Source organism: Chlorocebus sabaeus, chromosome 5 (assembly GCF_047675955.1).
Source record: "Chlorocebus sabaeus isolate Y175 chromosome 5, mChlSab1.0.hap1, whole genome shotgun sequence".
Taxonomy (NCBI): domain Eukaryota; kingdom Metazoa; phylum Chordata; class Mammalia; order Primates; family Cercopithecidae; genus Chlorocebus; species Chlorocebus sabaeus.
In genome coordinates, this window is record NC_132908.1 from 82542305 (window position 1) to 82567637 (window position 25333).

The following is a 25333-nucleotide window of genomic DNA, read 5'->3' on the forward strand; positions in this document are numbered from 1 at the left end:
GCTCCATCCCACATCATAGCAAACATATTAAAACACTCTTATATTCTCTAAAGACTCTTAAATAATATGAGTGTTAAAACAATAGTTTTATTTAAAATTATTTGATGATGAGGAACTCACTTTATAATGACTTAAAACTTCCCGGCAATCATGGCATTAGGGAACTCATACCAAGTGATATCTAACTTACAGTTTCAAAATATAATGAAACATTTATCCATCAATACATTACAATTATGAAGTTAACATGTTTTGGGGACCGTCATTTAAACATTGATTAATTCCAGATTTGCAGTGTACTTTTTGTATTGTGCAGCCAATAAAAGTTTCAGTCTCATACATTTTCACAGGTCCTTGAAAAGCTCAATGCAAAAACAGCCCCGATATGTGATTCTCCACGGGGCAATAAAAGCCAGTTACGACCTTCATTTTCCCCCTATTCCAGGGCTTCCTCAGGACGGAACACGGAAACACTTCTTTTTCCGTTTCCAGGGATTTCTTTCTTTTTCCAGGGTTGTTCCCCTTCTCCTCCACTTCATTTTTACAATAAATGTCAGTGCACACCCAGGAGCGGCTGGTCCCACAGGGGACATCTTCTTAACGCCCACCCAGGAGCGGCTGGTCCCACAGGGGACCTCTTCTTAACGCCGACGCTTTCTGGAGAAAAGGATTTATGATGAAAATTTCCCCAGGGGGACCTTCTAGTGGCGAGCACGTTGGATGCTCCTGTTTCAATCGCGGTCTCAGCTGGCAGTGGCCTCCTTTGGAGCTGGGGTTCACCTGCCCCTCCTGGGCAGCGCAGGCCACCGCCGACCCGGGACGGTCTGTAAACGGCCTTCGTGTCCTCGTCCCCGTGGAATAACGCGTGGCGGGAGTCACTGCCCAACATCCAGCGCTCGTGGAGGCGGAGACTGGCGGGGCAGCCAGGTTCTGGTTCTGGATTCTGATTAATGGACCGCGGGCACACGGTCTGCACAGTGGCTCGTTGCTAGGGGCTCGCTCGCTGTCCGCCCGAGCCGGCCTGGGAGGCAGGGGACGCCTCCAGATCGCTCCGCGGGGCCTCCCGAATTCCTGGGAAAGCCCCCCTGCAGCGCCGCCCCCGGACCCCAGGTGTGAGGAGCGCAGCTCTCCCAGAGGCTCCAGAAGAGGCCCGGACCCACGGCCGCGGCCGCCGGGGGAGGAAAGTGATTTCTCGGAAAGCCGAGCGCTTCAAAGAAGGCGGGCCGCTCGAGCCGAGATGACGCCATTGGTCGGTGTGGCTGTCGCTCTGCGCGCCGGGCCCGCCCCCTACTGCCCTTTTTAAAGTCGCGCGCCCGCTGGCGCATCGCCTGGAGCGCGGCAGCAAGCGTGGGAACGCGGGCGGCGAGACGGCGGCAGGGCGGCGGCAGGTAGGCACACTGGGCAGGCAGGGAGCCCGTGTCCTGCGCGTTCGGGTCCCGCGGGGTCCCCGACGCCAGGCGGGGCGTGGGGGTGGAACTACCTACCGTAATGTCCCCAGGCGCTGCTTAGTGGCCGCCCATATCCCTCTCTGCTTTTTGCTTATTTTGCAGCCACCTAAGTCCAATCTGAATGCCCAAGTCGTTGATGATTGTTTGCCTGTTTCCAAAGATTGGTAGATAGTTGCCTTTTAAAAAATATCATTTTTCTTTAAATCTGGTTTACATGGAAAACGTTAGGAGAGCTCATATGAAGGGCAATAGCAACCCCGTATCTTGAAACTCGCTCTATCATTCCACTGAAATTCTACCACGTGGAATAATGCTTGAAGGGTCAGAATTCTGGAACTGCCCAATAACCAGTCATTATCGAGGGTTAGTTTGTGAAGGTGGGAACAGACTGGTTCTAAAATTCTGTTTAATGACTGTCAATTAAGATTTCTGAGTCTGGCTTGAGGTCCTTTGCTTCCATCACAGCCCAGTCGTCCTTGGCAAGAGAGTCTGTATACGGGCCACAGCTCACAAAAATATTTGTTTGAAAAAATTTATTTAAACATTGTTTGTAAGATGAAGCTCAATACATAGGACAGACTTTCCTAAGGTGAGATGTGTTACTTATCCAGAGCTGTGAAAGGCTTTATGAATGGAAACTAGAGACTGAATTTTCCAGAATTTTAAGAAGTCTCCCCAACCAATGGCCCCCCACTTTCTTTTTTAAACCAAAAGTAAGAGCTAGTAGTTAAAATGACAGTTCTAAGTTTGTCCTTTTGGGTTATGGCAGCTTCCTCTATGAAAAGATTTGGGAGTGATTCAGTCACTGAAGAAAAGTTGGTGCCAGAGAGAGAAATGGCTTTGGTGCTTTCTGGTCTAGTGATGAGGGTATGCCAGGCCACAGCGAGTGCCCTGGGGCCCTCTGAGGAAGGGGAGAGGCTGGGTTCTGCTGCTGCCCGCTCAGGTGTGTCCTGTAATTTGGATTAGGTGGGCCCAGGGCAACCTCTTATCACATCCCGCCTGGAAAGTCTGACTGCTGGGTACATTTATAGGACTGCAGATAGGGCTTGGCCAATAGATTACCTCCAAATCAAGAAGAGGAAGTTATAAACATGTGACTAGACTTATTAATTTTTCCTGCCTGGGCATTTGGTGGAATTAATTTGTTAATGTTTAATAAATCATTATGGATCATAATTGTAATAGAATCTCAGGCTTTTGATGTTACTTAGAATCTTGGAGGAGACCACGAAAGACACTCAGACGGGGCTGCACATGCGCAGAGATCTTGTAATGTAACCATGGCTCTTCTCCGCACCATGTGCAAAATAAGCTGCTGCTGGGGTTGGGGCGCCGGCATGGGTTCCAACACAGTCTGCTGATTGCCTTGGTATTTGCCGTGCCTCTCTGGGCCTCAGTTTTTCCTCTGTTAAGTAAAGAGGGGGCTGGATTAGATGATTTCTAAAGTATTTTCCAGCTTTCAGATGCTATGACTCACTCTTCTCTTTTTCCTTTTATTTCTTTTTCCTGTAAATCACCAAGACAGTTGTCCCCAACAGTTTAGATGTTATGAATCCATTAGGAATCCTGATGACAAAGTTTTGACCCTCTTTCTAGAAAAATGCCTGTACTGACAAAATTTTGCTTTTGGTTGCAGGAGGCTCAGGGACTGTGGATTCTAGTTTAAGAAACTTGTAGCAAGGAAATCAGGGGAACTGTCTCATTTAGTTGAAATTCTCAAATGCCAACCCCTCTGTTGTGTTCTGGCCACCTCTATGCAGCTCATTCCTCAGTCTAGGAGAAATTTTTCTACCTTGCCCCGGGAAAGAGCTGCTAACTTTCCGGGGGGGGAGGGGTGCGGTCTTTGGTCATGGTGTTCCAGTTCTCTTCTCAGGTACCCTCTCCTAAGTCTGTCCCTTCTTTATGATAAACACCGTGGCCTGCTTTAGAATTCTGGGTCTCTTGAGATATAGCCTCTCAACTTACAGGTGAGGAAGCCTCAGGGAGAGGCTCAAGTGACATCGCAAGGTCTGGTTAGAGAAAAGTCTTTGCCAGAGTTCTGAGTTTTCAAACCAAGGTCTCATTTGTATGGGCGCAGTGGCTCATACCTGTAATCGCAGCACTTTGGGAGGCTGAGGTGGGAGGATCACTTGAGACCAAGAGTTCAAGACCAGGCTGGGCAACATAGCGAGACCCTGTTTCTAAAATATATATCTGGGTGTGGTGGCACATGTCTGTAGTTCCAGCTACTCAAGAGGCTGAAGCAGGAGAATCGCATAAGCCCAGGAGTTCCAGGCTGCCGCAAGCTGTGATAGCACCACTGCACTCCTGCCTGGATGACAGAGCAAGACCCTGTCTCTAAAGAAAAAAAAATTGAATTCACCCCCTTTTAAATCAATAAATGCCCAACTGAGGTTGTTGGATGGAGAATTTAAGAAATCCCACCTCCTCCTCCCTAGGACCTGGCCCTGTTTCCCATCTCATGGCCACCTGCAGGGTGGCTGGAGTTTCCAGAATGTGTACTTCTTGTGAAGGTTCTGATTGATATTTTGCTTTCTAGACCAGCATGGCTCTACCATATTTTGGGAGGTTATGTCTTGTTACTGCTGATTGTTTCAAACTCGTTTGCCCAAAGAGGTCACATTTTAATCAGAAGAATAAAAATGCTATATATATATAATTTTTTTTTGGGTGGGCGTCTATCCAGCTGTCTTGGGGATTTCCAGCACTGTTCTTGGAAATGTTGGCTCTAAGTCGATAGGTCATGCTAGTTCTCTCTGTCTTTCTCTGTGCTGTTGGGGAAGCTGTCTATTTGGGTAAGAATGTTCTTCCAAAGGATGTCTTTGGGTGCCCTGGGATGGTTAGGTCCCTAGAGTGGGACATCTTCTGGAAGAGGAACCCAGTGAACTTTGCCCTGTTCTGTAGCTGCTGTTTATTCCCTCACGCTTGTCTCTGTCTTTCAGTTGGTCATAGAAGTTGCCCAGGAAGTTTGGATAATAATAATGACATCTGGTGTGTAAGGTCCAGGCCCTGTCTCAGTTGCTTTCTGTATACCATCTGAGTTCTCCCTACACCCAGTACTGGTAGTTTTTCCTGAGTTTCATCTGGGACTGGGTAGCTGATGCCCTGAGATTAAATGCTGATCCAGGGTCTCCCAGCTGAGCCGGGCAGGACTTGAATGAGATTGCGGTTCTGTCTCATTCTTAAACTCCTGCTCTTATCACTGTGAAGGAACAGCTGTTTAGACGGGCTAGCCTGAGGGCCTCCTCTTTCTCAGATGGCACAGACGCTGTATTCTATCAGGGAATATGGGGCCAGCTGGGCATCCAGTAACCCAGTCGGTTCTTAGGCTAATAGGCTGCTCAGTGAAGGGACCTGGTGCTGTAAAAGTGATTTCCCCTTCCCTTCCAGTCTTGTGCTAACACTGGAGCTGTTCCCTGTGGCTGTATCTGCCTGAAAGGAAAGGGCCAGTGAAAGCTGGAAGGAGCACAGCCAGCACAGTGGGAGGGGCCCGCAGGGGGCTGCTGGTGGCTTCAGGTGGCTGCAGGTTTCCCACAGAGCTTTCAGTTTGCATTCAGGGCTGTGAGGTCACGGAGGCCAGCATTGCCTTCTCATGGCAGGTGTCCCGGAGTCCCTGAATCTGTGGGTTTCCCCCAAGCCAGCACCTTTGCTGCAAACCTCTGAGTTTCCTGTTAGCAGTTTTTGGGTTGCTGTGATGAATGAGACAATATCCGTAATATCGCAGCATGTGTTTCTGTCTTTCCAAGGATGTGTGACCGAAATGGTGGTCGGCGGCTTCGACAGTGGCTGATCGAGCAGATTGACAGTAGCATGTATCCAGGACTGATTTGGGAGAATGACGAGAAGAGCATGTTCCGGATCCCTTGGAAACACGCTGGCAAGCAAGATTATAATCAGGAAGTGGATGCCTCCATTTTCAAGGTAAAGACCCCAGCTCGCTTCCTCTCTGTGGGCACAGTGTCTCCTTTCCCTCGTGGACTGGTGGAGATGTTTAGTGACGTCTTTCTCATTTACTTAAAAAGTAACCCAGTTTTTAAAAAAGCAAACATTGGTTCAGGAGTGCAGAATGTGTCTCAAAAATGTACATGAACTGATTTCACGTCTCTTGAGTGACAGAGTCACTTTTGTGGTCACTTGTATTCTGATGAGGGGATCGAAGCCTCTTTTCTTCCCTTTTCTGCCGCTTCCTTTTCCTGATGAGCCAAGTGGGAGAAAAGACTTCTTGGAGACCCTCACGCTAAGACCTTTTCCCCGCGGGCTTCCATTAGAGGTGATGCATATACCAGGGAAGGTTTCAGTCCTTGTTCTTTCAAGCTGATACTTCTGCCTGGCATTGTAGGGCCAGCTCAGGAGGGTGACATGCCATCTGTCATTCCTTTGGGGGCTGGGTCGTGTAGGGGTTGTGAGCCTGCAGCAGATGTCTAAAAATGGTCTCACCTCCCTTGAGAGTAATGAGTTCCCCATGTGTGGAGAGATGTGATGGAGGGTTTGTTCTGTGCCAGGCCTGGCCCACGGCTTGTTTTCTGCTCACACGATCCTGTGTGGTAGATGCTGTTCCCACTCTCATTCTCTAGAGGCGCTGAGAGGAGAAGTGACTTGTTGAGGTCTCACAGTTCTTGTATGATGGAGCCAGCATTCAAATGCAAGATGGCCCGACTGTGAACCCTCGGTCCTAACTCCAGAATAGCTGATCAACAGAGATTTCTTGCCATTACACCTAGATTCAGACAGAGGAACCAGGAATTGGGACAACCCAACTCTGCAGACCAGCTGGGCTATTGAGTTCCTTGTGGGTCATCAGAGTGCTGTGTGGGCATCCCTAAGGCTCCAGATGTCCAGGTTTCACCTCTGGGAGATTCGGAGCCCTAGGTCAAGGTCAGCCTAGACTTCCACGTTTGCAAATGTGGACACTACACGTAGACTGAGTCATAGCCCAGGTTATAAGCCATTGCCATGTGTGCTTCTTCTCTTGCATTTGGGGGCCAGGGATGGGGAGAGGAGAGTGGGTGTGAGAGAGGGGCGAAGGGGGCTGAGTTGTTGGGGGCCAGAATCAGACCTGAGACCACAAACAAGGTGTGGAGGGAGTCAAGGCTGTAGGACCCCATGACAGTGCTGGACTCCCAGCCACAGATGACTGTCCCCTGACACCAGAGAACAAAAATGACAAAAGATCACACCTTAACCCCAGAGTGGACCATAAATAGGTCAAAGGTGGCTTAAGATGCATTTTGGTCCTGCACATCTTTGCCTGACCAATGTTTGCAGCGGGGCTGTGCATTTCAGTAATTCTGTTAAATCTGCAATTTGAGGTTGCTGGTCTTCTTGAGAATCTGATGCCCATTACTGACCACTCCAAGGAATATGGGGACAAGGGAATGCTTTGCACTCACCTTTGAGGGAGTCCCTTGGTGCCCCCACATCTCCAGATTCTTTCTGATCAAGGACCCCAGGTCAGGGAGCCTCAGCACCAGTGAGTTTTGTGATACCACTGCCTGCTTCCTCACCCTTAGTGCTGTTGTGGATTTCTCTCTTGTTTGATTGCAGTTTTTTTTTTTTCTTTTGCCTTTGGCATCATGGTGACCTTCTCTTGGGAAGGACTGCAGATTTAAACAGTATCAGAGTCCCATCCAGTCGATTGGGAACTCTGCATTATAGATTACCCCAAAAGCCGGAATTTCTCTGCTTCGCCACTGTTGATGCCTGGGTCTGGGCAATTCTTTGTTGTAAGGGTTCCCTAGGCCTTGTGGGATGTTTAGTGGCATCCCTGGCCTCTACCCACCAGATGCCAGTAGCATCCCCTCCCCGACTGTCACAATAAAAAATGTCTTGTACATTTCCAAATGTCTCCTGAGGGCCAGAGTCTTCCCCTCCCCATTGAGAACCCTGATAAGAGCTGGCCACTGCCAGGATCAACAGACTTAACCAGAGGTGTTGGGTGTTGAGGGCACAGTTGCAGGTTGGACATCAGTAAAACATCTTTAAGACATGGCACAGGGTGCTGGACTAGGCTGTGTAGCCCTGACATGTGGCTTGCTGACAGAGACTAAGCTTCTCCCTTCACCCCATTCCCTGCTTCAACTTGTGCTCGGGGGGTAATGAAATAAAGCCCCAGATTTATACATCTTATGCAATGTTCTTCATGGCCGTTTCAACAGTGTTGAGAAAAATGTGCAAGATTCCCAATGTTTCCGTTGGTTACGCAGTCGCCTGATGTGGCAATCTGAAATGAGTCTACAATCTCAGCAGGAATGGGGCCAGGAGGGAGATGTGGGTGCCCACTGGAGCAGGGAGGCCGTCGGGAGGTCCACCAGTGCCAGTGGAGACATGGCACCAACAAGAGCCCAGCAGGTGCTTCCTTGAGCTATGCTTGTTCCCATCCGTCCTCTGAGAGGCCTGCCTCTGTGACATTGGCCGGATAGATCTTTGGCTGTTGGATGAAGTCAACCTCGGTCAGATAGAGCCATCTTAGGGATTTTTCGGTTATGTAGACTCTTGTTTGTTTCAACTGTTCAAAGAAAACCTTTCAACAATTTAGGAGTTAAGAAAGAAATTTATGAGTTTGGTTTCTCCATAATAAGTGAGTGGTAAAAGAGGCCACTTATACCAGTGGCCCTGGGATTCGGATTTAGCTACCTAAGATCCCTCATTGTCTGCAGGCGTCATCCTGAGGCCGCCCTCATGGTATAGATCACAGAAGAGAAATTGAAAAAACATTGAACTCATTTTGTACCAGCCCTGAGTACACTGATGAGGCCCTGATATCAGCTCATTTAGTTTTTACAAAGTACTTCACCTCCTTGACATGACGAGAAGGGGGAAGATCTAGTTAAGTGAAGGTTACGATTCATGGTTGTATCAGGCATCGTAACAGGCCTGAATGAGTTAAAACTCACTTAGTAGCACAGTTATTTCTAATTCAGCAGGCCTTGAAGGGAAAAATAGCATTTAATTAAAAAAATACAACATGAAACGATCGTATGAAATTAGGAAGACCTCCTGGTCTGAGTTCAATGCTGTCAGCCTGAGTTGTGCGTCAACAGGAGGAAGAAGTTATGGCGGAGGCTGAATGAGCCATAGTGACTGTTGCTGGCTGGGGGGAGCCTTGAAATCACTCTCGTGTCTAGTTTTTGCTCTAGCTCAAGAAGGATCTTGAGAGATCATCAAGCTAAGTTGACCTTTTAATGCTGGCTAGAGAGGCTGGGAGAGGGCCAGGTGCCTGCTGTGTCACAGAGTTCAGGGCAGGCTGCAAGCCACATACCCAATGGTGGTCCTGGATGCTTCCTGGCCATGGGCCCTGCTGCAATGGATGATGTGGCCTGGCCTTGCTCTTGGGGTGAGTGTGAGCTTGGCATGAACGAGTGAATATGGCAGTGCCTTACAGGCACCGCAGTTGTGTATGTGTACCAGCCGATCACAACGTTGCCATGAAATCTGTGCATTTCAAGGCCCGTTTGGGATGTGGGTTAACTCAGTGGTTCTCAGATGGGGGAGGTATCATGATTTACCCTCCAGGGAACGCTTGGCCATGTTTGGAGACATTTTTGGTTGTCAAAGCTAGGGGAGGGGTGCTGTTGGCATCTGGTGGGTCAAGGCTAGGGATGCCACTGAATATTCTACAATCCACAGGACTACCCCACCACAAAGAAGGGTCCCAGCTGACATGTCAGGCTTGCCACGGTGGGGAAACCCTGATTTAAAGTAATAAAAATTGGAAACTACAGTTCATTTAGTACATGGTTTGCTCTTTTATTTCTTTAAAAATAAACAACAGCAACAAAACCCAAAGTAATGCCTGGTCAGTGAAGCAGTTAATGAAGGAGAACATTAAAGACCGTGTACTTTAAGAAATATTTTTAGCGGGGAGTTTTACATCAGTGTCACATATGGAAACTACCACTTATGCTCACTAATAGGAATGTTCTTCCAGTTTCTTTACCCTAGGTAGAGGTGCAACATTTTGCATCAACAGAGTAGACAGCATTGGCCTTGAGCAGTAAGCATTCTTGTCTTTTTTGAGAGGAAAAACAGTCTGGCTATTTTATTTTATTTTATTTTATTTTATTTTATTTTATTTATTTCTTTTTTTTTTTGAGACGGAGTCTCGCTCTGTCGCCCAGGCTGGAGTGCAGTGGCCGGATCTCAGCTCACTGCAAGCTCCGCCTCCCGGGTTTACGCCATTCTCCTGCCTCAGCCTCCGGAGTAGCTGGGACTACAGGCGCCCGCCACCTCGCCCGGCTAGTTTTTTGTATTTTTAGTAGCGACGGGGTTTCACCGTGTTCGCCAGGATGGTCTCGATCTCCTGACCTTGTGATCCGCCCGTCTCGCCCTCCCAAAGTGCTGGGATTACAGGCTTGAGCCACCGCGCCCGGCCTGGGCTATTTTAAAGGAGCTGTGACTCATGGGGGCATGATGGAGTTTCTGGAAGTGTGGTCTCTTGGGTAGCTAAATCCGAATCCCTGGGATACTGGCTAAAGACAGCTACCTGGGCTGGGTGCGGTGGCTCACGCCTGTAATCCCAGCACTCTGGGAGGTCAAGAGATCAAGATCATCCTGGCCAACATGGTGAAACCTCGTCTTTACTAAAAATACAAAAATTAGCTGGGCATGGTGGTGCGCACCTGTAGTCCCAGCTACTTGGGAGGCTGAGGCAGGAGAATTCGCTTGAACCTGGGAGGTGGAGGTTGCAGTGAGCCAAGATTACGCCACTGCATTGCAGACTGGTGACAGAGTGAGACTCCGTCTCAATAAATAAATAAATAAATAAAAATAAATAAAAAAAGACAGTCACCTAGACCCAACCCCACTTCCCCAGTGAGAATCTTGAGGGGCAAGGCCCAGGAATCTGCATTTTTCACAAGCTTCCCAGGAGCAGGGGGTTGGTATATGCATTAGGCCTGAGAACACTTGCAGTGGTGGAGAAACTGTTGGGTTGGAAGTGGGTACAGCTGGCATTTAATCTCAGACTGGGTGACCGTGCGAACGTTACTTACCTCTTGGAATTGCATTTTCCTGAATGGGATTGGGAATTCCCTACAGATCTCCTATCATGTTAGGCTGGAGGACACTGTCTGATTTTTCCTGGAACCGAAGATAATTCTCATCTGACTGTGGTTTCCTCCTAGTTGGTGTGTCTGTATTCCCGTTTTGCAATCTTAAAATCTGTCCATTCACCTGTCTTGTTTTTTTTTTTAAATCTGTACTGCCCCATTCTACATTATGACTTTAAGATATCTGCTTTGAATTTCTGGTCCTAGTTCAGATCCTAAGGCTTGGAGAAGTCAGAAAACAGACCTGTTTAAAAAACACACACAATGAAGGGAAAATACTTCATTACATTTTAAACAGCACCTGGGGGGAAAAGTCTAGAATAAATGCAAAAATGCAAAACAAAATTTCTATTAAAAGTAACAGGGCGATGGATGACCATTTTGACTTTTTGCAAATGTTCTCTTTTCATGCTAAATTTTAGGGGTTGATCCGAAAAAGCAACAAGTTGTTCTTTGTTTTGAACGCTCTGGTGAAACCATATGCAACTTCCTCTTTGTGCTGTGTAAACCTCAGGTGTCTCCAGCTCTTCAGCCAGGGAAGGGCTTGGCTAAAAGGCACACTCCAGGGTTGGAGGAGCCTTCGGCCTGGGTTTGACTTCTGACTCAGCTGTGTGAACCTGGAGGACCCTCTCCCTGGCTTGGGTCTTTTCACATCTGGTCTCCAGACATCTGATTGGAGTCGCCTTGGGTCCTGAAATTGAATGAGAGTTGATGGTCAACAAAGACTCGTGGGAAGGGAAGGATGTGTGGGGTCCTGGTCATGGTGACAGATACTTGTGATTGGAGTCGGCCATGAATTTAATGTGCTTCTGTTTCTTTCTTCAGGCCTGGGCAGTTTTTAAAGGGAAGTTTAAAGAAGGGGACAAAGCTGAACCAGCCACTTGGAAGACAAGGTTACGCTGTGCTTTGAATAAGAGCCCAGATTTTGAGGAAGTGACGGACCGGTCCCAGCTGGACATTTCCGAGCCATACAAAGTTTACCGAATTGTTCCTGAGGAAGAGCAAAAATGTAACTATCCTTTATGGGTATCAAACCTTTCGGAAGCTGCCCTGGCCTGCAGCCTTCACCACAGAGCTTGGGTCTGGGGTAGACACAGGGTCTGGGGCACATGGTTTCAGTTAAACAAAGTAGTTCTCTCCTTTGCATAAGCAGAGATTGAGATCTCTTTCCAGTGACCTTGGAGGGAAGGGCGGAGGAGACTGGGTGCAGCCCAGCCTGTACCCCACTTGCTGCCAGACCACAGACATGTGTAGGGCCCCCCTGGACAGGAATAAGCACCCTCCAGCAGTTTCTGATGAGGAATCCTTTCATTTTTCAGCAGCTTGCACAGGAGGCTGGGGGAAAATATGGTGGCCACAGAAGGACTGGATCATGAGGGTTGAGAGTAAAGCTGTCAGATGAAGTCGTCAAAGATGGTGCCATGGGCTTCATTGTTGGAGATGGGATATGCCTCAATGTGTTATTAGATCCTGATCATTATTTGGGAACTCTGGGATGTGATCATTCCTGAGGTTTCTTCCAGCTCTCAAATCCCAAGAAAACATTTGTGACAGATTAAAGCAGGACAGCAAAAACATGCCGCACCCTGGTCCTACATCACTAAAATCAGTCCCAAAGTACTGAGCTGGGATCTGGCCTCAGAATCCTTCTCAAAGCCCTGTGCTGTGCCGCTGCTGTGAATTGTAGCTGATTTATGAGATAAAACCTAATTACCAGCGCTGGTTTACAACATGCTTTTAACACACTGATTTTCTGAGCCACTTAATGGGGCTTTTAGAATAACCCACTCTGACTTTCTCCTTTTAAGCTTCTGAGTAGTCCGTGAATGCCTGTAAGAAATAGAAACCCCCAAAACTTCTTGGGGCTGTGCAGAAGTTTGAAGTTTTAACTCTTCCCACTGTGCGGATGTTGACTTAGAACTTTTTTAAAAGTTAAAATTGTGACTCAAACAAATACATAGCGAATCTCTGTCAGAGAGTTGTTTAATCGTTATGAGGGAGGCAGCATGGTGGTAAAGACGGTGGACAGAGAACCCGAGGCGCTGGTGAATGTGGCCCATGAACGAGAAAGCTGAGCCAAACCTGATGCCCGACCCGGACAGTACAACTGCGGTTTGGGGCGTTTGTAGCCTAATCATCCGTAGTTAACACCTAACTCTACTGAGCCTGAACCCTGATCAATACTAAATAGTAAGGCCAACAAACTGACCTTCCCTTGGAGAATCGGGTGCCTCCAGGAGGAAATCTCTACATAATAGTCTGGGGTGGCCCTGAAAGGCTAAGCAGTCATCTTTTTGCCTCATTTCCCAGTTTTGGGCAATTTTTTTTTTGTCACCAAAGAGTAAATTGTGATTTGAAGGAATGGAGAAGTTTCTTTTGGCCCCCACTCCCACCCCCAAGATGAGTCAGGCTTGAACCAGCAGGTGACCCCGACTTGTTTATAGCATGGGGTGTGGCCAGAATCACCTGATAGTGATGTTAAAGAAGCAGCAGGAGGTTCTCAGGGGTGAAGCAACGTAGCATTTGCATAATTGCCTACAGGGGCCCACTCTCCTCTGAACTTCAGTGGTTTGCAGGCTCCATGGTGGGCGCCCCACCTGCTCCCTACTTCCCCATCAGTAGCTTCTCAGTGAATTCTTCAATCTATCGAAATGGAGTCAAAATTCAGCCAGGAGGAAACAGTGGGTAAATTCCGTAGGTCAGTGGGAATAATGAATTTTTGTGTTTGTTGGTTGTGATACGTCTCACACTGGTAAACTTCATAAGGTAAGTTGTCGACTGAGGAAGCGGCATGAGAAGGGAAAGAGCAGAGGCTGGCCCAGCGTGCTCCTGTGGACGCTGTGCACCTTTAGGCGGTTTGTGATTACGGCTGGTGCCCACTGGGCATCAGTGAGGGTGCTGTGGTGCGTGTGTGGGCATGGCTATGTGCACTGATGCACATGTGTATATTTGGAAAGGCCATAAAGAGATTTCCTGCCAACTGGCAATACGAAAAAGACCCCAACCTGCCAACACATTTTGCCAGGAAATCTTTGAGTGTTTTCAAATGCCGTGGCTTATAAATGTAACCTTCTTAGGTTAGCGAATGCTTGCTGTAAAGTATATCTGATACAGATTCCTTTTGGACTTCAGAAAATAGAAGAAAGAGACCAAAATGCTGTCTTTATCCTTTAAAAGTGTTAGCAGAAACAACCACCACCACCGCCACCAACTTCTCTCTTTTGACTTTGCTGATCAGATGACTGAAGCATGGGAAAAAAATTCTGCGTCTTTCCCAAACCAATGAAGACGCTCACTAACTTAACGTTTCCTTAAACTCAGCATTTTCAGAGTGCATCATGGCTTCAGCGAAGGCTGTGATGCCTCCGTGCCGTGTGTCATGGTGTTTGTCTGGTTTTCTATAGGCAAACTAGGTGTGGCGACTGCTGGCTGTGTGAATGAAGTCACGGAGATGGAGTGCGGTCGCTCTGAAATCGACGAGCTGATCAAGGAGGTAAGCAGAGGCAGCGTTTCAGGGGTCTGGCCCTGCCAGGGGGAGTCTCATGTCATCTGTCAGGGACGGGCACTGTTCTTGCTGTATGAAGGCAGCCAGAGCCTCGGGCTCTCTTAGGAAGTGGCATCTCCACCTGTGCAGAGCTGGAACGGAACTGGCTCGGTGCCCCCTCCCCAGGTTGGCCTCTGCTGACAGGTCAGTCCCTCCTTCATCCCTAGGGCTGGGCCTGAGCTGCCTGTTACGTGTTAGTGAAGTTCTTTCCAGCTCCAAACTGTTCAAACATTTTGAACATTTTGGACAGCAGCCTTTTAAATGGCATCGTGAATTCCCTTGCCTTCCTAGCAGGCTGCAGAGAACAAAATGTAAACTTTCCTTGCTGCCTGTGCTTGTCATGGTGGCGTGGTTTGTTGTACCAGCTCTCATGCCTATTTGATTGCTTCCTTTTTAATGTGCAGGTTTTATTCCTTAACGAATTAGAAAACTGGATAACCAAGCATGTTCAAATTGCACATAAACTCCTAATAGGCTACAAGGGAGAGGGTAATTGGGGCCTCCTTAGGCAAGAACACATGGCTTTTGTATGCCCATTTCAGCTATTGGGATGCCCTTTTCTTCTGTCTTTGGCCTCTTAACTATGCTTTTTATGGGTATTACAAGCTGGACATTTGCATAACTAAACTTCACGCAGCCTTTGCAAAAGGTGGTGTGAGTACTGTATAAATTCTTCTTCTTAATAACATAGCAATAATGGAATCCTTAAGAGTAGCTAGGCTGTCAGAGAATAAAGATAACAGAATGTCACCTACCCGAACGGCCTTGCTCTTCTGCAGAGGCAGCTGCCAAGTGTCTGGGTGGTCTTTGGCAGCCGACTGAGTGAATTCTTGGCTTCGTGGCCCTCCACCAATGTCCTGTTTTCTGTAGAAGGCTTTTCTGCTGACTCAGCCGAGAGAGTGAGATAATTGGATTGCTACACCGGGGTCACAAGAAAAGCAATTTCAAAACATTTCATAATTGGATTTATCAGCCTCCTTTAAGGAATGGGCCAGAGATTAAACATCTGCGTGTGGCTCATTGAGTGAGATTCTTGAAAGCATGGCAGCCTTTGGCCCGCATCGCCGTTCATTGGTGTCTCAGAGCTTGTCTGTGTGTCCAGGGCTTTGGGGGCAGTTGGATAACTTGGAACGCTGGGTCTGCAACAGGCAGGTCCTGCAAAGGACCAAGAAACTTATTAGTGGCCCCCAGAGAGCCTAGTAATTTGGCCACATGGTTTGAATGCTAAGCCTGGTAGATTTAAGGCCTAGGGCCTTTCAGGTTGCAAAGTGAAGCTTGACTTTTGTGTCCTGAGATAAAGGTGACAATATGGTTTTAGTTACACATGAACTGTTCATTTTTACAAACACTGGAGCTCCAGGTGGGAGATCAGTGACTGAGCTGCCCTCCTCTCCCTCCCTTGACTGTGCAGCCTTCTGTGGATGATTACATGGGGATGATCAAAAGGAGCCCTTCCCCGCCGGAGGCCTGTCGGAGTCAGCTCCTTCCAGACTGGTGGGCGCAGCAGCCCAGCACAGGTGAGGGTGGGTGGCCCAGAGTTGTCACCAGGCATGGCCTGAAGGAGTTTACGGCATTCCCCCAGCCAGGGATGGAGTGGGGGTGGTTGTTGCCGTCATGATCCATGTCTCATTGAAGGTAGCTGAGCCCTGAGAGGTGAAGAACCATGGCCCTGGTTTCCCACCATGAGGGCAGAGCCCAGCTGTGCCTTTGGCCCTGTTCTCCGCTGCTTCTCAGGAGGGCACAAGCTGCTTGTTCCTTAGATGATGTCCATGCCAGCTCTCCCCACGCTCCTGGGAAAGTCCAGTGGGGAGGGTCTAGTGAACTTGTGTAAGGCTAGAGGGAAGATGCAGCTCTTGGCCACACTGGCGCCCCCTCCCTGGGCGCTCCCTTAGTCGGCCAGTCTGTTAGGACATTAAGGACCCCTCAGAACCAAAGATAGCCCAGGGCATTTGGAGGAGAGGAGAACTCAGACCAGGAATAGGAAGTTTGCTCAGAGCCCTGGATTTGAATCCCATGCTGGGAAGTTGCAGATCTTGAGCCTTAGTTTATTCATCCATAAAACGGAGAAACCAGGACTTGCGCCATGGGGTCACAAGGGTTAAATGAGGCTTTCATCCTTTGATGCTCTTTTGATGAGCCACTCCGAGCCCCTAGCTGCTTGAAATGCCCCCGCCCCCCAGGCCCAGGCTTCTGCAGCCCGTGAATGTGGTTGCTTCCTCCCTCAGCGTCTTCCCCACAGCCCCACATCCCTTGTGGGAGTCTGGGAGGTGGCAGCTGGCCCTGGAGGCCTTGAAGGTTGCCAGGCCGTGGGTGTTGATTGAGAGGCCCCTGGAAAGGCGCCTCTGTCTATGCTGCAGGAACACCTTCTGGAAAGCTAGCTTGCACCCCCAGGCTCTCCCCGAGAGAGAAGCCCTGGGTGGTGGGTGTGCAGTCCAGTGGTATTCTGGGGGCAAGAGCTCGAGGTGGGAAGGAAATGTGGCCCCACAGTGTCACACTGACACATGATCAGAAATCCCACAGCATAGAGGAAGTCCCCCCGACTTGCCACTCTGGTTTTCTGCATTTCTGAAACAATGGCTGTCTGCTCTGGTGGGGAAAAGCACTGAATTCAGCGGAAGCCTGTGCTCCCTGGGGCCTCTGGCCCGCCATGTGCAGCCTTTTAAGGGACTTGGAGAAGGAATGATTGGGGTAGCTCCCTGGGCACCACACCTGGGTGGCTCTGAGCTTGCTTCTCTGTTTCTCCCGCAGGCGTGTCGCTGGTGACGGGGTACACCGCCTACGACGCACACCATTCAGGTACGGGGTGGTCCGGGCTGAGCGGGGCACGGGCACTGTTTGAAGACAAAGCCCAGATGACCCAAGCAGGGTTGCGGGGTTCTGTGGATGAGCAGGACCTGGTGTGGAAGTCGAGGCCCCGATTTCTCCTCCTCACCATTTGGTCAGGAGCAGGCGAGTGGCCTCTTTTGAGCCTTTTCTTGGATTGAACCAGCAAGTAGACAGAGTGCCCTTTGAGGCTGTGACTGTGCAGGAGAGAGAGTGAGGGACAGGCCAGCATCCATGCCAGTGCTGCCCCTCTTTGGGGGCCGCAGGTGGAGTGATGGAGCCTCTCAGTGCCTCATCTCAGGCTCCTGTGCCTGCCACCTCTAGGTGGGGGTGGCTGTTCCTATTTCACGGGCTCAGGAGCCCTGGTCACGTAGCTTTGTGTGCTACAGAGTGGGGGCCTCCCCACAGCTGTCCCGTCCCCACACCTGCCTGCAGTGGGCAGAGGTGGCCTTTGTGTGTAGTCTCAGCAGCTAAGGACCCTGGCTGCACTTCTGCCAGCTGCCCCTGGAACTGACACTCAGGCATGGTGACAGCATCTTCTGAACAAGGAAGCCGGGGCATCTTCCAGCATTGGCTGGTTCTGTGGGAGGCCAGCAGCTGGTCTCATCAGATGGGCCACAGACGTTAGGGCTGGGCCTCTGGGCAGAGGAGGAAATGAGGCCAGGATAGGAGCATGCTGGCCGAGGTCTGCATGGGACAGTTTTTTGGGTTGTGGAGGTTGGTTCTCACCCAGGCAGGAAAACTACTGAGATGACAATGCCCCGTCCATGAAGTTCTTGTCTGTTTCCCGGCAGCCCTTTGAGCTGGGGGGTTGTTTTCACTCCAGCTTCACAGATGAGGAGACTGAGACTGGGAGGTTCAGGGTCTCATCCAGGTCACGCAGGCCTCTAGCTGGAGCCTGTTCTTGAGGCCTCCTTGTGCCTGGCAGCTGCCATGCTCACAGGAGCTCAGTTCTGGGAGGCCTGGGTCATGGGGCTGACTCTGGGCTCACCAGCCACCGGGCTGTGACCTGGGAGTCTGCTGACCGATGCCTTCCAGGGGCTGTGGAGTAGCCAGGCACAGAACTGAGTCGTCTCAGCAAGATGCAGAGACACAATTTGGGGAGAGCATGTCCTTGAATTAGTCCAGCAGAGTCACAGCCACTGCCTCATGCACAGAGCATCCTAAACGTCCTTCTAGAAGCTGTGAGCTTTGTACCTCTGTCCAGCCCCACCCCCACCTCTGTGTAAACCCATGCCTCAGTTTCCTCACCTGGAAAATGGGTATAATCATTAATAATCTACCTTTCAGGGTTAAGTGTGCTGGTAGGTCCCCTGCCCTGGACACAGCACCTGGTGTGTGCTGTGTAGACCGTAGGCTATGATTTATAACTTCAGGAGTCTTGTCTGCGTAGATAAGCATTTGTCCTGTTACCCAGTTTCTTTAACTGGTGCTTACCTGTGCCAAGCACAAATACAAGCTCCGATAATCCTCACAGCAGCCCAGTGAGGTAGATGCTGTTTTATCTACTTTGCTGATGAAAACCTGGGGCAGAGTGGGGAAGCGGCTTGCCCGAGGTCATCCAGCTGGGCAGCGGCTGCGCTGGGACCGCACGTCAGGCAGGTGGGCTGCAGGGTCTGCGCTGTGGGCATCTTTGTTGCTGTCTCTGTGGTCAGGCCGTTCCCCAGCACGGCTGTTCTTGTGGGTTGCAAGGGCAGGGCTGGGTTGCAGTGGGGCCCTTAGTGTTGCAGAAGGCTCACCTGCCTCACCTGGGCAGCCCTTGGTGAGTGGCTTCTCACCTGTCAGGTGCAAGCCTGATAGCTGGAACCTTCTCTCAGCATAAGACGTTCTGTGGCGTGTGGTCACTAAGACACTCCTGCACAGGTGTCTCTGAAGCACTTAGCTGTTCTGGGTGAAGCTGCCAGTTCACATGACTGAGAGGTGCTGGTACCAAGATAAGGCCCCGGAAATGACAGGGCAAAGGGCCAAAGGGGTGACGGAGTTGCCTGAAGTGTTTGATTCATTTGGAACAAAGTTCAAAAGTTGCTTCAGGGCGAAGGAAGGGGAGTGTGTGGAGTCAGCAGGCAGCGCAGAAGTTGCAGACTTGGCGTGGGGGGAAGATGGTGAGCAGGGAAGAGCGAGGCCAGTGGGGAAGATGGTGAGTGAGGAAGAGCGAGGCCAGTGGGGAAGATGGTGAATGAGGAGGAGCGAGGCCAGTGGGGAAGATGGTGAATGAGGAGGAGCGAGGCCAGTGGGGAAGATGGTGAGTGAGGAGGAGCAAGGCCAGGGGGGAAGATGGTGAGTGAGGAGGAGCGAGACCAGCAGGGAGGATGGTGAGCAGGGAAGAGCGAGGCCAGTGGGGAAGATGGTGAGTGAGGAGGAGCGAGGCCAGGGGGGAAGATGGTGAGTGAGGAGGAGCAAGGCCAGTGGGGAGGATGGTGAGCAGGGAAGAGCGAGGCCAGTGGGGAAGATGGTGAATGAGGAGGAGCGAGGCCAGTGGGGAAGATGGTGAATGAGGAGGAGCAAGGCCAGTGGGGAAGATGGTGAGTGAGGAGGAGCAAGGCCAGGGGGGAAGATGGTGAGTGAGGAGGAGCGAGACCAGCAGGGAGGATGGTGAGCAGGGAAGAGCGAGGCCAGTGGGGAAGATGGTGAGTGAGGAGGAGCGAGGCCAGGGGGGAAGATGGTGAGTGAGGAGGAGCGAGGCCAGTGGGGAGGATGGTGAGCAGGGAAGAGCGAGGCCAGCAGGGAGGATGATGAGCAGGGAAGAGCGAGACCAGTGCTGCCATTTCCTTCTGGGTGACCCTCTCTAGGCTTCGGTTTCCTCGAGTGTCAAATCGATGAGGTGGACCAGAGCTCCTGCAGCTCTGGCTTCCTACCCTGCATGATTCTAGAACCTGTGTAACTCCAGCATGGCTGGAAATGGAGCCCGTGAGTGGTGGGTTGTCAAATAAGGCAGGGAGCAGAGCCCAGTGGGAGGGTCCAAGGAGTTCTGAGTGCCCAGCAGTGTCTGCAGGGACCACAGATGGCCTCAAGGCCTCCCCAGATGTGGTGCCTTGCACAACTCTAGGGGGCGCCATGGAGTTAGGCACCTCACAATTTGTGTGGCTCCACACGGCAGCCTTGAACCGGTCTGGGGTACTTAGAAGGAGCTCCGAACTCACTAAGCTCATTGCTAGCGTATGTAATTCTTTTGGTTTAAGGCGATTAAAATGCAGATACCTCCCTGCATTTACATGTTATCTGCATTCCTACCTTAGTTTAGTGTTTTCCAAACTTTAGTCACTTGAGATCCACTGTCACAATTGGTTTTCACAGCCTGGACTGTTATTAACATCATGTTTTTCCTCAAGTCTGAATTTTTAAAGCTTATTTTAAGTGAGAACCCACTATCATTGCCTGTAAAGGAAGACCTGTGCCACCTGGTATAAGTAGGTGACACTGTCTGGCTAGAATTGACTAAGATTGTATTTGGCTTTCATTGAATTTGTCTTGACGTCTGACAATGCCCTGAATTTGGAGCCCTAAGTTCAGTGCCATTATTCAAAAGGGGAGGTTGACAGGTGTTAGGTGTTAGAGAGCTATCAGCACCAAACTGAGGCTTGCTTTTTAAGGCAATCAGAGGTTGGGGGAATATTGAAGATGGAATAATCTTGTGATTACATGTATCACCCCTCCCCCATTATTCTGTGTGCGCCACATTTGGGGAATCCCTGCTTTAGTTTGAGTGTTTTTCAGACTCTTTCCTGAGAACAGATTTGGATGAGGGTTTTGCAGAGATTCTTAATCTGAAATCCAGGAAATACCAAGGGCACTGTGAATTTGTTGAGAAAAAGGTTATGTCTTTATTTTCTTTAACTTCAGGTTTAAATTGAGCATTTCCTTTTGTTATGAATGTAGAAACCAGAGCACAGTGTCCTTAGCAGTGCCTCTGAGACGGAGTATCGTCATAAGAAATGACAATTGTCGAAACATCATTTGCCGTTAGCCTGACTTGTAAATTACAACAGTTACCAGACCTTCTCTAGACATTGTATTTAAAGAGTCAATGAAGAAGAACAGAGAACACTGTTGTAGTTCATAGTTTCTGTCATTGGTTTCCTTAGTCATTCTGTATATTTGTTCATGCGTATAAAAACATTACTTCTACAAGCAGTACACGGATTTTCCCAGAATATCAAAGTGGTTCAAGAAACACAAAGAGTTAGCCATGTGGGTTTGAGACAGACTCCTTGCGCAGGAGGGACCCTGTGTGTCTCCCCACAGCACCCTCATCGTGTCCCTCTCGTCCACAGCGTTCTCCCAGATGGTGATCAGCTTCTACTATGGGGGCAAGCTGGTGGGCCAGGCCACCACCACCTGCCCCGAGGGCTGCCGCCTGTCCCTGAGCCAGCCTGGGCTACCTGGCACCAAGCTGTATGGGCCCGAGGGCCTGGAGCTGGTGCGCTTCCCACCGGCCGACGCCATCCCCAGCGAGCGACAGAGGCAGGTGACGCGGAAGCTGTTCGGGCACCTGGAGCGCGGGGTGCTGCTGCACAGCAGCCGGCAGGGCGTGTTCGTCAAGCGGCTGTGCCAGGGCCGCGTGTTCTGCAGCGGCAACGCCGTGGTGTGCAAGGGCAGGCCCAACAAGCTGGAGCGCGACGAGGTGGTCCAGGTCTTCGACACCAGCCAGTTCTTCCGAGGTCTGTACCGTCGTCACCTTGCTGCCCCCATGTCTTAGAGATCATGCCTCCTATCTGTGTGCCATTTGCAGCTCAGGGTGGCCCTGTGGTCTCACGGAGGGATGTGGAGGAGCGAGGGGTGTGGTGTGGCAAGGAGGGGCTTCTTTCAATGGCACTCTGTCCTCTCCCACTGAGCGATCCTGGGGTGCTTCTCTGTGCTTCAACTTCCCCGTGTGTACAGTGGGGGGTGCAGAATCAGTACCCTCCTCAGGTGATTGTCGGGAGGGTAAAGGAACTTAACCTCATGTTCTTTGGAGTATGTTCTGTGGACAGACCCTGAGTGCTGGCTAGAGATGCAGAGTTTGAGGCCCTGCTCCAACCACAGGATTCAAAACAGTGTCTTAGTAAGGTCTCTGGGGACCTGTGTGCAGGTCATGAGATACGCTGACTTTCCGCACACTAAGTGCTCAGGATGGCAGCTGCATGCACTAAGCGCTGCCATCAGCTTTCATTATTCTGTGAGGAGGATGTGTAGGATCCCAGCCTGGGTGTCTCCTGGAGGGCTAGGATGGCGGCTCCCTTCTCCATGTTCCCATGCTCTCTGCTCCTCTCTCTGCAGCAGCCGGAGCTAGTGTCGGGTCTCAGCTGCCACTGGCCTGAGAACTCCCAGAGGAGGGGCCTGGAAGGGCAGGTGCGGTGGCATGTGTGAGCTCAGGTGCATAAGCCCTGAGGAATCCCTCTAATAAGGGGGTGTGAGGCCGGGGTTATCACCCCTGAGCAGGCAGCACGGCACGGCACGGAGGGGCGTCCTGCCACCTAGATTCCTGGGCCTGCCTCACATCCTCTGATTCCATGGGTCTGAGGCAGGGCCGAAGATTCTGCATTTCTAATGAACTCCCAGGGAAGGCAACTTGTGCTGGTCCACTGGCCCCACTTTGAGACCCTTTCAGTTGGCTATCAGAGAATCGGGTGAGGGCTGCAGCCCTCCCTGGGTGTCATCAGGTCGTGATTGCAAACTCAGTTGCCTCCAGGGGCCAGGCAGGCAAGAGCAATGCACGAATTCTCGAGAGATAAGAGGGAGCATTGAGCAGCTGTGCCCATGGAGAGGCGTTCAACTCAGGCCTTAAAATCCCGGCAACAACCTGGAATGGCCAAACCAACAGCTCCTTGCTTGGAATTTGGCCCAAGGGCCACCAGTTTGAGATCCCATGGTGCCCTGGCCTACATGCTGCAGTACCCCTGCTAAGCCCTGGGCCTCCTGATCCCCCAGCCCTGCTGCTGCGGGAGTTGGAGGTCATCTCGGCCTTGCTTGCAAACACCCTCTGCGTGTGTCATTCCAGAGCTGCAGCAGTTTTATAACAGCCAGGGCCGGCTTCCTGACGGCAGGGTGGTGCTGTGCTTTGGGGAAGAGTTTCCGGATATGGCCCCCTTGCGCTCCAAACTCATTCTCGTGCAGGTAAGTATGGGCAGGTTTTTTTTTTTTTTCCAAGATGGAGTCTTGCTCTGTTGCCCAAGCTGGAGTGCAATGGCATGACCTTGGCTCACTGCAACCTCCACCTCCCAGGTTCAAGCGATTCTCCTGCCTCAGCCTCCTGAGTTGCTGGCACTACAGGCCTGTGCCACCACGCTCAGCTAATTTTTTGTATTTTTAGTTGAGATGGGGTTTCACCAAGTTGGTCGGGATGGTCTCGACCTCGTGATCCGCCTGCCTCGGCCTCCCAAAGTGCTGGGATTACAGGCGTGAGCCACCACTTCCCGGCCGTATGGGCACCTTTGAGCCCTGTGTTCAGGTCTCCTGGCCCCCTCATGTAAGGATCAAGTTTTGGGCTGGAGAAGAGGTCACAAGAATGGAATTTCCACCTGTGTAGGAGGCAGGCCTGGGCAAGACCTTCAATATGGGGGAAACAGATTCTTGCCATCTCCGAGCCATCTTCTGGTGTCTGGGACGTGCATAATCCGTGTGTGTGTGTGTTTTCTGCTTTTCTTTTTTGTTTTTTAAATCTAAGCCTCTTATCCAGAAAGATTCTACCTGTTCAATTGCCTGAAAGTCTAAGTGACAGATTAGGGCACTGCCAGCCCTTATTTCATGTGGTCAAAGGAATTAATCTTTAATGGTGGGATTCCGGGTGCTGGCTGTCCCAGCTGGGACAGTACTGGGGAGTATGGAACAGTGTTGGCAGGAGTACTGCTTACCCTTTCTTGGCATTCTGGCTCATTCACTTGGGACTCACGTGGCACTGGGGTCATCAGAGGACCTGGCTAGGGTCAAAGACAGTGCGCATCCCCTTTGGAGCCTCCGCCTCCACCTCTGACTTTCTGTACCTCCCATCTAGATTGAGCAGCTCTATGTCCGGCAGCTGGCAGAAGAGGCTGGGAAGAGCTGTGGAGCTGGCTCCGTGATGCAGGCCCCCGAGGAGCCGCCGCCAGACCAGGTCTTCCGGATGTTTCCAGATATTTGTGCCTCACACCAGAGACCGTTTTTCAGAGAAAACCAACAGATCACCGTCTAAGTGTGTCGCTTGGGTGCCCCACCCTGGCTGCATCCTGCATCCATCTCCCTATTGCAGTGGCCTGCATCATGATTAAAGGATGTGGATCCCTCTGTCTGGGGTGGGATGCCTTACTTTGCACTTAATTTAGTGAGGGCATTCTCGGAGGAGTAGACGTTTAATACAAAGTGGCGGCGTAGCCCTGCTGAGATGTCAGTGGTGGCCTGGATGCTGTAACCCCAACCTGTGGCTAAACATTTTATTTTCTACATTTTCCCCTTCATTATCATTAGTTGCTGTGATTCTTTCTGCATTTTTGGTTAACTATCATTTCCAAAGACTTGTCATTCAGTAATATTAGCAGATAGCTGCTTTGAGTAAAGGAATTTGGAGTTTAAAAATCAACTCGTGAAAACAAGGTTGTTTTTGTCTTTATCTTTTGTTAGAATTATAGATTTATGATTTCATAGGCTTGATTCTATATGAAATATCTTTTTACTTTTATGCATTTTAATAAGATTTAAAAATATTTAGATACAAACCCCCCTTTAATGAGTGCAAGAAAAACTCTTGACTTGTTAGAAGAAAGTATATTCTTTCTAGAATTCGGTGCAGGAATATGTCTTCATATCCAGGCAAACGGGTGTATTTTTATCTTCAGACAATCCTTCTCCTCTGGGGCTTTGTTGCCAGGAAGATTAGAACTAAATTTATTTTTTTTTCATTTCTGTAATGAAATCATCCCAGATACCTCTTGTCTTCTTTCCAAATGTTTTTCACATATGTTTAAAATATTTCTACTTTGAATTGTCGGATTTTCCATGTCCTTCTTTCTCCTTTGTGCCCAGCCTGAGTCAGCACCATCCCACATTCAGAACCTCCCAGTGAAAGGGCAGGAAGGGGCCTCACCTGTCAGGCTTCATTTTGAGAAGGTGGAAGGTGTTGGGGTTTGGGAGACAGCTCATCCGATCTCCCAAGTCTCATGTGACATGGTGGATTTGTGACCGTGAGAGTTTCCGGTTTAAAATATGAAAAACCAGTTTCGTTTTCCCAGCGCCATGCCTGTGGAGGTGACAGTCAGACCCAGAGGTCCTTTAGATGTGGATGAGCTCACAAGTGAATAGAGGAGAAGACCAGGGGATGTGCCTTTTCCGTTTTGTCCAACAAAGCATTATATTTTTAAGAACGGCAGACCTGTTTGCTGAAGTGTTCGTAAGATAACAATAGGCTTGAATCTCCAATTCAAATGAATGTCAAAGCACATCTTTAATATGCTGAATGAATATTTATTTTTGCATCCATTTACAGTATATTGATCTCTTTTATTCTTTGTGAAAATAAAATG

The 25333-nt window shown here is 50.0% G+C and overlaps 1 protein-coding gene across 2 annotated transcripts; it reads left to right on the plus strand.

The window, feature by feature from the left end:
* The first annotated feature begins 1301 nt into the window (after positions 1 to 1301).
* On the plus strand, positions 1302 to 25333 carry IRF8 (interferon regulatory factor 8). 2 transcript variants are annotated; one of them, XM_007994269.3, is made up of 9 exons: positions 1302 to 1388; positions 5195 to 5369; positions 11321 to 11504; positions 13900 to 13988; positions 15451 to 15556; positions 16788 to 16835; positions 21134 to 21520; positions 22840 to 22955; positions 23833 to 25333. In XM_007994269.3, the coding sequence occupies exons 2-9, from the start codon at positions 5196 to 5198 to the stop codon at positions 24007 to 24009; spliced, it is 1281 nt and encodes a 426-aa protein (XP_007992460.1). In that variant the 5' UTR covers positions 1302 to 1388; position 5195; the 3' UTR covers positions 24010 to 25333. The 2 variants fall into 2 exon arrangements, with proteins under 2 accessions (XP_007992460.1, XP_037864122.1); XM_038008194.2 differs by lacking the exons at positions 1302 to 1388; positions 5195 to 5369; positions 11321 to 11504 and adding an exon at positions 13107 to 13193 and having other exon boundaries at positions 23833 to 24168.